Source organism: Abramis brama (assembly GCF_963993115.1).
Source record: "Abramis brama genome assembly, chromosome: 19".
Lineage (NCBI taxonomy): Eukaryota > Metazoa > Chordata > Actinopteri > Cypriniformes > Leuciscidae > Abramis > Abramis brama.
In genome coordinates, this window is record NC_139981.1 from 3,279,074 (window position 1) to 3,291,779 (window position 12,706).

The 12,706-nt window shown below is 36.4% G+C and overlaps 1 protein-coding gene across 1 annotated transcript in view; it reads right to left on the reverse strand.

Annotated features, from left to right (window-relative positions):
* The window catches only part of mertka (c-mer proto-oncogene tyrosine kinase a), a 42,236-nt gene that overhangs the window by 2,729 nt on the left and 26,801 nt on the right, over nt 1-12,706 (reverse strand). Inside the window, exons 10-18 of the mRNA XM_084093989.1 lie at nt 11,734-11,875; nt 5,765-5,853; nt 5,578-5,673; nt 5,390-5,470; nt 4,372-4,464; nt 4,064-4,182; nt 3,857-3,966; nt 3,280-3,439; nt 2,086-2,222 (exon numbers count right to left, since the gene is read on the reverse strand). Of these exons, the coding sequence (XP_083950115.1) occupies nt 2,086-2,222; nt 3,280-3,439; nt 3,857-3,966; nt 4,064-4,182; nt 4,372-4,464; nt 5,390-5,470; nt 5,578-5,673; nt 5,765-5,853; nt 11,734-11,875 (1,027 nt within the window). The remainder of the gene's footprint in view (nt 1-2,085; nt 2,223-3,279; nt 3,440-3,856; nt 3,967-4,063; nt 4,183-4,371; nt 4,465-5,389; nt 5,471-5,577; nt 5,674-5,764; nt 5,854-11,733; nt 11,876-12,706) is intronic.

Consider the following 12,706-nt stretch of genomic DNA (forward strand, 5'->3'; position numbering starts at 1 on the left):
TTCAGCTCTTCCTCAGCACTTTATACACAGTGATACGAAGAGTAACAATGGTGTTTTTAGCACATCAATTCAAGCACGAATCCTCATCTTTTGGAAGTTCATGCAAAGTGGATTTGCTTTCACAGCGCAGAATAAAGCATCTTTTTGACATGAACAACACAAACCAAACTCTTCCAGTCTAAGATAAACTACAGTGTTTGAGGGCGGGGCAAATTAGACGTTGTTCGAGGGCAGCCAATGAAGACCACAGGCTGGCATTATGCAAATTTGTTACAAACCTACATAGGTTTTAGCAGGAAGTAAGATTACAATTACTGGCGACTCATTTTGGGTCCTTTTGGGAGACTCTATTTATCCTTGATCTTTAAAATTTGACAGACCTTTAACATTCACAAACAGCTCTACTACACACTACACAGGGCTGCCAACTCTCACGCACTGAGAGTGAGACTCACGCAATTGACACTTTTCACACGCTCTCACGCCACACATCCATTTTCTCACGCACAGAAAAATTGTGGAGCAAAGAGGTACTTTTAATATTAAACTAATTCTCAGCTCTTAGATTCCGTCAATTTTATTACGAAATTCAGACAAAAATACGTTTGGCGCTTGTAAATGTGACGTGACAGATCGCTGAGCGCCTCAGTTCAAGTGCACGTGAACCGATCACCTGTTACTTTTTTATTTAAAGATGCAGTACAACTTACCGAAAGTATACATAATATCGACCAATTAGTGTTTTTCAACCACGGAAAGAGGTCAGTATAACAGCAGGAGAACAATTATGTCACATAACGTTACATTTACCTCAGGAAAGCCATTTAACGACCATAGCATGTTAATTGAATAGAAAAAATAGCTAGAGAGGAGATTTTGCTGAGCACTATATTACATATTTATTATATTTTTACTTATGTCATTAAATAATTGTTATTATAACAAAAACTGCATTATATTTAATTTAATGTTATTTTTAACCTTTAATAATACCAGCAGATTGGGCCCTCTATTTTTACAGCATTAGGTGAGATAATTTTTTTAAATAAAATTTAAAATAAACATGTATCCAAATTAGTCAATATTGAATCAAAATCGGAATCAAATCACAAGAATGGAATTGAAATCTTGAATTTTTTGTCAAGCAATAATAAAAACTGTATCCTATACCAGTCATTGTACAATGTAAACATTGTAACATGTTGTCACTAAACTTCATAAAATTCTATTTAGTTACCAAATGTTTTGACAATCACAATTACACTTATTGTGATGCAATATTTGTTTTTACATACCCCCCCCTCCAAAAAAAAAAATCTCCCTCCAAGCTAAACTCAAAAGTTGGCAGCCCTGCTACATGAAAGGTAGGTAAATTAACAGATAAATTAACCTGAGAAGGAAAATGCATAAGATATGTGACCCTGGACCACAAAACCAGTCACATGGGTCAATTTTTTTAAATTGAGATTTATACATCACATGAAAGCTGAATAAATAAGCTTGTTTGTTATGATAGGACAATATTTGGCCGAGATACAACTATTTGAAAATCTGGAATCTGAGGGTGCAAAAAAATTTAAACATTGAGAAAATCTCCTTTAAAGTTGCTCATTTATGTTGGCGATTGTGCTGCATTCACTCACAAAAATAAATGTTTTATATATTTACAGTAGGAAATTTACAAAATATCTACATGGAACATGATCTTTACTTAATATCCTAATGATTTTTGGCATAAAAAAAAATCTATAATTTTGACCCATACAATGTATTGTTGGCTATTGCCACAAATAAACCCGTGCGACTCGTGACTGGTTTTGTGATCCAGGGTCACATATAAGCGAAGTTGTTTCTGGTGCATAAAGTTGTTATATTTTGATAAAGCACAACGTTTAATCGTCTTTTAGAATAATATACTGATGAATTATGCACAATATGACATGCGGTAAGTAATTCATATTAAAAAAAGTCAATTAGGATTTCATGTTAACTAACAGTTTTGGACTGGACACAAGTTTTGTCCAGGAAAAAGGTAGGCATGCTATGACCACAAACAGGATTATCCACAGACATTTTAAAACTCACAGTTCATCAAGACAGTCGGGGGGTTGTTTCAGTCGGTTTCCATCAAGGAGATAGTCGTAAATCTCATGGTTTTGTACTCCAGGGTATGGGGTCATGCCTCGAGTGGCTATTTCCCACATGGTCACTCCAAACGCCCACTAAACAGGACATTAAGGGATAATAAACATTAACAATTGAACATCAACAAACATTCAAAAACCCTGACTATGGTCTAAAGCTTATCAATGAGAAGTCATATGCCATATGAACAGCCGTTTCTTGTACCGAAGCAACACACACTTCAGTTCAAAAGTTTGAAGTCAGTAAGATTTTTATACTTTTATTTAGCAACGAAGCAGTAAATTGATCAAAAATGACATTTATAATGTTACAAGAGATTTCTACTTCAAATAAATGCTGTTCTTTTGAACTTTCTATTTATCAAATAATGCTGAATAAATGTATCACGTTTCCACAAAAATATGAAGCAGCATGAACTGTTTCCAACATCGATAATAAATCATCATATGTGGATCACAAAACCAGTCATAAGTCGCACGGGTTTATTTGTGGCAATAGCCAACAATACATTGTATGGGTCAAAATTATCCATTTTTCTTTTATGCCAAAAATCATTAGGATTTTAAGTAAAGATCATGATCCATGAAGATATTTAGTAAATTTCCTACCGTAAATATATAAAACATTTATTTTTGTTAGTGAATGCAGCACAATCGGCAACATAAATGCACAACTTTAAAGGAGATTTTCTCAATGTTTCGATTTTTTTGCACCCTCAGATTCCAGATTTTCAATACTTGTATCTCAGCCAAATATTGTCCTATCCAAACAAACAATACATCAATGGAAAGCTTATTTATTCAGCTGATGATGATGTATAAATCTCAATTTTAAAAAAAATACCCATGTGACTGGTTTTGTGGTCCAAAATAAATTGGAATAAATTACATTTTAAAATTATTTAAATATACTGTATTACTTTAAATAGTAATAATATTACAGAATATTGCTGTTTTTACTGTATTTTTGTTCAAATAAATGCAGCCTTGCTGAGCAGAAGAGACTTTTATTAAAGCCATTTAAAAAAAAATGAATGTAGTTTATGTCAAATAAAAGGAACTATAAAAGTTATAAGCAGCTGTAGAGACTAAAAACATCACATATCCTCTCGAGTTATGAAGAGGCTGTTCTTACCACATCACTTTTCACCGTGAAGACTCTGTCAGCGAGGCTTTCCACTGCGATCCACTTAACAGGCATCTTGGCTATCCGGCCCTGTCTGTAATAGTCCCCACTGTAGATTTTCTTTGACAGGCCAAAATCCGCAACACACACGCTCAAGTCATCTCGCAACCTGGATGAAAAAAACAAATGTAATTGCTTGGAACAAACACAGATACTTATAAAGTTCAAATAAACAGTAATAAAATCCCTAGCATTACATTTGAGGTCTTCTGCTCACCAAAGCTGCATTTATTTGATCAAAAATACAGTAAAAACAGTAATATTATGAAATATTTTTACAATTTAAAATAACTGTTTTCTATGTGAATATATGTTAAAATGTAATTTATTCCTGTGATCAAAGCTGAATTTTCAGCATCATTACTCCAGTATTCAGTGATCCTTCAGAAATCATTCTAATATGATGATTTGATGCTCAAGAAACATTTATGATAATGATCAATGTTCAAAAACTGTGATACTGTGAATTATTATTATTATTATTATTTTTTCAGTTAATAGGTGACTATAAGTTCAGGACACATACATGCAGTTGCGAGCTGCCAGGTCCCGGTGTAGGAAGTTTCTGTTGCTGAGATACTCCATTCCCAGAGCGATGTCAATCATGAACTTCAGGAGCATCTGCGTAGGGAGAAACTGGAAATGCAACACAGCATCTGTTAGACCCATGATAACCTCACAGTTTGGTTCATGCACGGAGACCAATAGTAATGCTGCTTATTTGGCATCTCACCACAGGATCTTCCTCGAGACGTGAGCGCAGGAGGAAACTATGCAAGTCTCCGTACTTCATGAAGGGGAGCACGACCATTGGTTTAGGAAAGTGTCCTGATCCCACTTCTAAACAAACACCTACGTGAAAAAATCAGCATTATAGCAGTAGGTAAAGAATGAGGGATACGCTTTGATATCATTGAACTGAACATATTATGGATTTAAACACTTTGCATATTGATATCAGATTGTTCTCACTCTATTTGATAATAATGAGTATATATTTCTAGTGTGTTCAATAATGCAGGTGCCAGACATGCTTCTTACCCAAGAGTCTGATGACATTATGATGGTGAAAATCCTTCATGCAAGCAGCTTCATTCAGAAACTCTTCAATCTCTCTCTGGGAGAAGTTATCCACTGAAAGAGGCAGAAATTAATGCTTTATTTCATATATTTGATCATATTCTCTTCTTGGTCTATATAGATCTCACATAAAATATAAGTTTAGTGTCTTTGCAGACCATTGTAAAGATTTATAGCTGTAAGATTAGTAAAAAAAATTAAAAATTAAAAACAAACAAACAAAATAATCTCTGGGTGCAAATATGGTAATAACAAAAACAGCAATAAATTAATACATGCGATAAAAAAAATACTATAATAATAAATGTAATACTTAAAAAAAAAGAATTAACTTCAAATATTTTTTAAATGGTAATAATTAATAAATAAAATATAAAATGTTAAATATTAAATTAAATTTGACAAAAAAAAACTAATATTAATAAGAATGAAAAATATAATACTCTTTTAAAATATTTTTATAATAATAATAATAATAATAATAAAAATAAAAATAAAATGTAATGGTTTTTACAATTTAATAAAAATAAATATAATAATAATAATAATAATAATACAAATATTTTGAAAAAAGTATTACATTTATTATTAATTTTATAATTTTTTTTAATAATAAATGTAATACTTTTTAAAATGTAATAAATAATAAATAAAATTGTAATATTATATATGTAATACTTTAACTTAATATTTTTAAATAACAAAAAAAAAATATTGTTTTACAGTTCAATAAAAGTAAATATAATAAAAATTGTAATAATAAATAAATAAAATATTAATTGTAATATTATAAATGTAATGATTTTTCTAAATATTTTAATAATAATAATAATAATTATAAGTAAATGTAATTTTTCAAAATAAAAAATAACTAATTTTAAATTAAATACTTAATAAAAGTAAAAAGTATCCACCTTCATAATCTTAATCTAAAATATGCAAACTAAAATTATTTGCACTTTTGAAATCAAACACTTACATTTCATGGTTTTCACAGCAACTTTTTCAGAGGTTCCATCAGGCTGTATGAGATGCCCCTCCATCACAGATCCAAACTCGCCTAAAGAAGAGAGATTAGGTCAATATATGCACCTGACATGAGCTGCCACACAACACAACACAACACAACACATCACAACACAACACTAGACCAGACTGCGTTCTCACCTTCTCCGAGGACTTTACCGATGGACAGCAGGTTCCTTAAGATCATCACGTCCTGGAGTTTGGCCTGAAGCTCACTGCTAATGCCCAGACTGGCAACTAAAACAAAGAAGAAATACTTTATAATCTATAATAGTTTAAATCTTTTTTCTAAAGTTTTTTGGAAAAATGCTAGCAATGCTTGACGTACGTGTAGTTTCGATGACTGAACGGTTGTAGGATCTCTGAGGTCTGTACTCAACGTTAGGAGTGAGCTTGTCATCAGCACCAAACAAACACCTGTAGAGGGAGCCAGTGATACAGTTAAACACAAACAAACACCTGTAGAGGGAGCCAGTGATACAGTTATACACAAACAAACACCTGTAGAGGGAGCCAGTGATACAGTTAAACACAAACAAACACCTGTAGAGGGCGCCGGTGATACAGTTAAACACAAACACCTGTAGAGGGAGCCAGTGATACAGTTAAACACAAACACCTGTAGAGGGAGCCAGTGATACAGTTAAACACAAACAAACACCTGTAGAGGGAGCCAGTGATACAGTTAAACACAAACAAACACCTGTACAGGGAGCCAGTGATACAGTTAAACACAAACAAACACCTGTAGAGAGCGCCGGTGATACAGTTAAACACAAACACCTGTAGAGGGAGCCAGTGATACAGTTAAACACAAACACCTGTAGAGGGAGCCAGTGATACAGTTAAACACAAACAAACACCTGTAGAGGGAGCCAGTGATACAGTTAAACACAAACAAACACCTGTAGAGGGAGCCAGTGATACAGTTAAACACAAACAAACACCTGTAGAGGGAGCCAGTGATACAGTTAAACACAAACACCTGTAGAGGGAGCCAGTGATACAGTTATACACAAACAAACACCTGTAGAGGGAGCCAGTGATACAGTTAAACACAAACACCTGTAGAGGGAGCCAGTGATACAGTTAAACACAAACAAACACCTGTAGAGGGCGCCGGTGATACAGTTAAACACAAACACCTGTAGAGGGAGCCGGTGATACAGTTATACACAAACAAACACCTGTAGAGGGAGCCAGTGATACAGTTAAACACAAACAAACACCTGTAGAGGGAGCCAGTGATACAGTTAAACACAAACAAACACCTGTAGAGGGAGCCAGTGATACAGTTAAACACAAACACCTGTAGAGGGAGCCAGTGATACAGTTATACACAAACAAACACCTGTAGAGGGAGCCATTGATACAGTTAAACACAAACACCTGTAGAGGGAGCCAGTGATACAGTTAAACACAAACAAACACCTGTAGAGGGCGCCGGTGATACAGTTAAACACAAACACCTGTAGAGGGAGCCAGTGATACAGTTAAACACAAACACCTGTAGAGGGAGCCAGTGATACAGTTATACACAAACAAACACCTGTAGAGGGAGCCAGTGATACAGTTAAACACAAACACCTGTAGAGGGAGCCGGTGATACAGTTATACACAAACAAACACCTGTAGAGGGCGCCGGTGATACAGTTATACACAAACAAACACCTGTAGAGGGAGCCAGTGATACAGTTAAACACAAACACCTGTAGAGGGCGCCGGTGATACAGTTATACACAAACAAACACCTGTAGAGGGCGCCGGTGATACAGTTAAACACAAACAAACACCTGTAGAGGGCGCCGGTGATACAGTTATACACAAACACCTGTAGAGGGCGCCGGTGATACAGTTATACACAAACAAACATCTGTAGAGGGAGCCAGTGATACAGTTAAACACAAACAAACACCTGTAGAGGGCGCCAGTGATACAGTTAAACACAAACAAACATCTGTAGAGGGAGCCAGTGATACAGTTAAACACAAACAAACACCTGTAGAGGGAGCCAGTGATACAGTTATACACAAACAAACACCTGTAGAGGGCGCCGGTGATACAGTTAAACACAAACACCTGTAGAGGGAGCCAGTGATACAGTTAAACACAAACAAACACCTGTAGAGGGAGCCAGTGATACAGTTAAACACAAACACCTGTAGAGGGAGCCAGTGATACAGTTAAACACAAACACCTGTAGAGGGAGCCGGTGATACAGTTATACACAAACAAACACCTGTAGAGGGCGCCGGTGATACAGTTAAACACAAACACCTGTAGAGGGAGCCAGTGATACAGTTAAACACAAACACCTGTAGAGGGAGCCAGTGATACAGTTAAACACAAACACCTGTAGAGGGAGCCGGTGATACAGTTATACACAAACAAACACCTGTAGAGGGAGCCAGTGATACAGTTATACACAAACACCTGTAGAGGGCGCCGGTGATACAGTTATACACAAACAAACACCTGTAGAGGGCGCCGGTGATACAGTTAAACACAAACACCTGTAGAGGGAGCCAGTGATACAGTTATACACAAACAAACACCTGTACAGGGCGCCGGTGATACAGTTATACACAAACACCTGTAGAGGGCGCCGGTGATACAGTTAAACACAAACACCTGTAGAGGGAGCCAGTGATACAGTTAAACACAAACACCTGTAGAGGGAGCCAGTGATACAGTTAAACACAAACACCTGTAGAGGGAGCCGGTGATACAGTTAAACACAAACACCTGTAGAGGGAGCCAGTGATACAGTTAAACACAAACACCTGTAGAGGGAGCCAGTGATACAGTTATACACAAACACCTGTAGAGGGAGCCGGTGATACAGTTATACACAAACACCTGTAGAGGGAGCCAGTGATACAGTTAAACACAAACACCTGTAGAGGGAGCCAGTGATACAGTTAAACACAAACAAACACCTGTAGAGGGAGCCAGTGATACAGTTAAACACAAACAAACACCTGTAGAGGGAGCCAGTGATACAGTGATACACAAACAAACACCTGTAGAGGGCGCCGGTGACACAGTTAAACACAAACACCTGTAGAGGGAGCCAGTGATACAGTTAAACACAAACAAACATCTGTAGAGGGAGCCAGTGATACAGTTAAACACAAACAAACACCTGTAGAGGGAGCCAGTGATACAGTTATACACAAACAAACACCTGTAGAGGGCGCCGGTGATACAGTTAAACACAAACACCTGTAGAGGGAGCCAGTGATACAGTTAAACACAAACAAACACCTGTAGAGGGAGCCAGTGATACAGTTAAACACAAACACCTGTAGAGGGAGCCAGTGATACAGTTAAACACAAACACCTGTAGAGGGAGCCGGTGATACAGTTATACACAAACAAACACCTGTAGAGGGCGCCGGTGATACAGTTAAACACAAACACCTGTAGAGGGAGCCAGTGATACAGTTAAACACAAACACCTGTAGAGGGAGCCAGTGATACAGTTAAACACAAACACCTGTAGAGGGAGCCGGTGATACAGTTATACACAAACAAACACCTGTAGAGGGAGCCAGTGATACAGTTATACACAAACACCTGTAGAGGGCGCCGGTGATACAGTTATACACAAACAAACACCTGTAGAGGGCGCCGGTGATACAGTTAAACACAAACACCTGTAGAGGGAGCCAGTGATACAGTTATACACAAACAAACACCTGTACAGGGCGCCGGTGATACAGTTATACACAAACACCTGTAGAGGGCGCCGGTGATACAGTTAAACACAAACACCTGTAGAGGGAGCCAGTGATACAGTTAAACACAAACACTTGTAGAGGGAGCCAGTGATACAGTTAAACACAAACACCTGTAGAGGGAGCCGGTGATACAGTTAAACACAAACACCTGTAGAGGGAGCCAGTGATACAGTTAAACACAAACACCTGTAGAGGGAGCCAGTGATACAGTTATACACAAACACCTGTAGAGGGAGCCGGTGATACAGTTATACACAAACACCTGTAGAGGGAGCCAGTGATACAGTTAAACACAAACACCTGTAGAGGGAGCCAGTGATACAGTTAAACACAAACAAACACCTGTAGAGGGAGCCGGTGATACAGTTATACACAAACACCTGTAGAGGGAGCCGGTGATACAGTTATACACAAACAAACACCTGTAGAGGGCGCCGGTGATACAGTTATACACAAACAAACACCTGTAGAGAGCGCCGGTGATACAGTTAAACACAAACACCTGTAGAGGGAGCCAGTGATACAGTTAAACACAAACAAACACCTGTAGAGAGCGCCGGTGATACAGTTAAACACAAACACCTGTAGAGGGAGCCAGTGATACAGTTAAACACAAACACCTGTAGAGGGAGCCAGTGATACAGTTAAACACAAACACCTGTAGAGGGCGCCGGTGATACAGTTAAACACAAACAAACACCTGTAGAGGGAGCCAGTGATACAGTTACAGTTGCACATTTCCCCATAACATATTACTAATTACCAACCTTAACACTTAGCAATTTTGAGATTTAGGATTTCATGAAATTTCAGGCTGAAAAGCTGACATTAAGTTGCAGTAAATCTGTTGAAACAGCAGGAACTTCTAGGTCAACCTACTTCTAGTGCTAGTCGACTAATGTAAATCAGCCAGCTATATCAGTACAAAACCAGTACTACTAACCAGCAAAAAATATAAAACTTCATGCAGATCTAAGCCAGCAATGGAGGAGCTACAAATCAATAAATAAATCAATAAATAAAAAGACTAAAAAGCCACAGGATGCTAAAATGCAATCGAAATTAAATGCACTTTAGTGTTGAACGGAAGCATTTCTTCCTAGTTTCTTTATTTTGCCTCCTTTTAAAAAGCAGACACTACCTTGAACTGGGATGAACTGACCATAATATATGATTATTATTTTTTAAATTCAGTATGAATTACAACAAAACTATCTTATGAATGTTGACCTTTAACTAAAGAGAGTACGGTCTTAATCACAGTAAGATGTTTACATGACACAAGCAAACCTTTTAACTCGCGTTTACATGCAATTTCCATTTATCTCATTATTCTCTAAGAAATGTGGTTATTTTTACCACCATTATTCACATACTGCAATACACGGCTCAAATGAAGAACTCACAGCAAACAGCTAGACTTCTCATTAACCCTTGTTTGTCCAAATACATGCTGGTTTTCCTGTCTTCTATGCAGATTAGACTTCAGATTAAATTTTCGCCACATTTGCAGTCACTTTAGATGCAGTCTGGAGTCCTGAAAAAGGACCTTGAATAGTTAACATTTGGTTAATATTATTAAAAAGTGGATATTTAACCGCAAAGCGACCACAACCCCCACTGCACATTATCAGTGAAGTCAGCCAGAGGCTGTTCAAGTATTCCAGAGAATGATGAAAACGGGATGTCTCACTAGAAGCTCTTTGCTTAGCACTACTTTGGCCAACTCTGTCCTCCATAATTTTGTTTTACTAAGAAGCCATGCTGTTTTTACAGACCAAGCACTGCAACCTTCCCCCTATTTTTCTTTCCTGAAGCCTTTAATTTCTTGTCCCAAGTACATTAATATGAACAAACTCTGGTTCCTAAAATAGCCCTTGTTTTTCAGATTTGGTCTTAGAGTGAAAAGACGTCTGAAATCGCACAGCAGTGAGATTTAGCAACAATGTGAAACATATTACATTTTACCGGCTCGGTAAAACACAATAACAAGAAAACAAAATGCATACGGACAGTGAAAAGTAAAGTAAATTAAATAACATGCAAACCGAATAAATAGAAAAAAATGCATGCGGACAGTGAAAAGTAAAGTAAATGAAATAACATATGCAGACCAAATAAATAGAAAAAATAAATAAGATTCACAGGCTTCTCACAATTCTGAGAAAAAAACCTTTTCAATATTTTTTTTAATTTTTTATCAGAATATTGAGAGATAAACTTGCAATTGCAAGATTGCAAAATTCGAATTATAAGACATAAACAACAATTGCGAGGGAAATAAGTCAGAATTGTGAGGTAAAAAGTCGCAGTTACCTTTTTTTAATTCTTATTCTGTGACGGAAACAAGCCACACACATAACAGCTATTTTATTATGATGCTAACATTATGACGTCAGGTTAAAAGTTATTTGAAAGGGTTTTTCTTTGGAATAACATGCTAATAAATCACGCAATATAAAAACAGGAAATTGTGTTCAAGTAAACAGAGTCGATTTTGATGCCATGTTGACTATAAAATAAAAATAAAAAGAGAAATGACAAAGAAACTTACGGCAAAAAAGAGTGACTGCGCAGCCACAAGACGCCAAACATCACTATCAACAACAGACAGAAGCCGCAAATCACTCCAAGCACAATGTACACGGAGTCGGAACGACTGGGAACTGGCGTCGAGGATGGAGAATCAGGAGATCCTGAAAGCAGAACACACATGCATGCACTTCAGCATCTAATAAACAAGAGCATAAACAACAATAAGGCTGGCATCTGTACTTCTAACAAAAGGTCAGCAGAATACTAGACATCCACACTGTAATGGACAATATAGTAATATTAATATGATCCTCTCTTGAGTTTTGCGGCTCTGGAAACTCATTCATCAAACAGGTGATGATGTGCTCATGACCCTCTTTTGTTGTCCAAAATGTTGAGATCACACAAGAGTGATTTAACTTCATAAGCATTTAGTTCTTTCCGAACAAATATCCCTCCTGGCCGCTGAGAGACTATTTTGATTTAATCAACTACATTTTTAAAGAGGTTTTTAATTTTAAGATCAACTGGAAATGTTTTTTATGGGAAACTAGAGATGTATTCACTGCAATTAATTTACAAAATCAAGATAATCGTTCAGTGGGATGCCTTCCAGAAAGAAGTTGTTTGCACTAACTCAGGTTTGCTGCAGTGCTTTTAAATATCAAAAATATATTTAGGCTGGTAATTATTTAAAGGACCTTCTTAAGAAATAAAACAAACAAACACACACACACACACACATATATATAAAGATATAATGTGTGTGTGTGTGTGTGTGTGTGTGTGTGTGTGTGTATATATATATATATATATATATATATATATATATATATATATATATAAAAAGATATAATGTATGTGTGTGTGTATATATATATTTTTTTATTATTATTATATATATATATATATATATATATATATAAATATATATATATAATGAATTAATAAATCCACAGAAGAAATCTGTTATGTTAGAGAGTCACGATTCT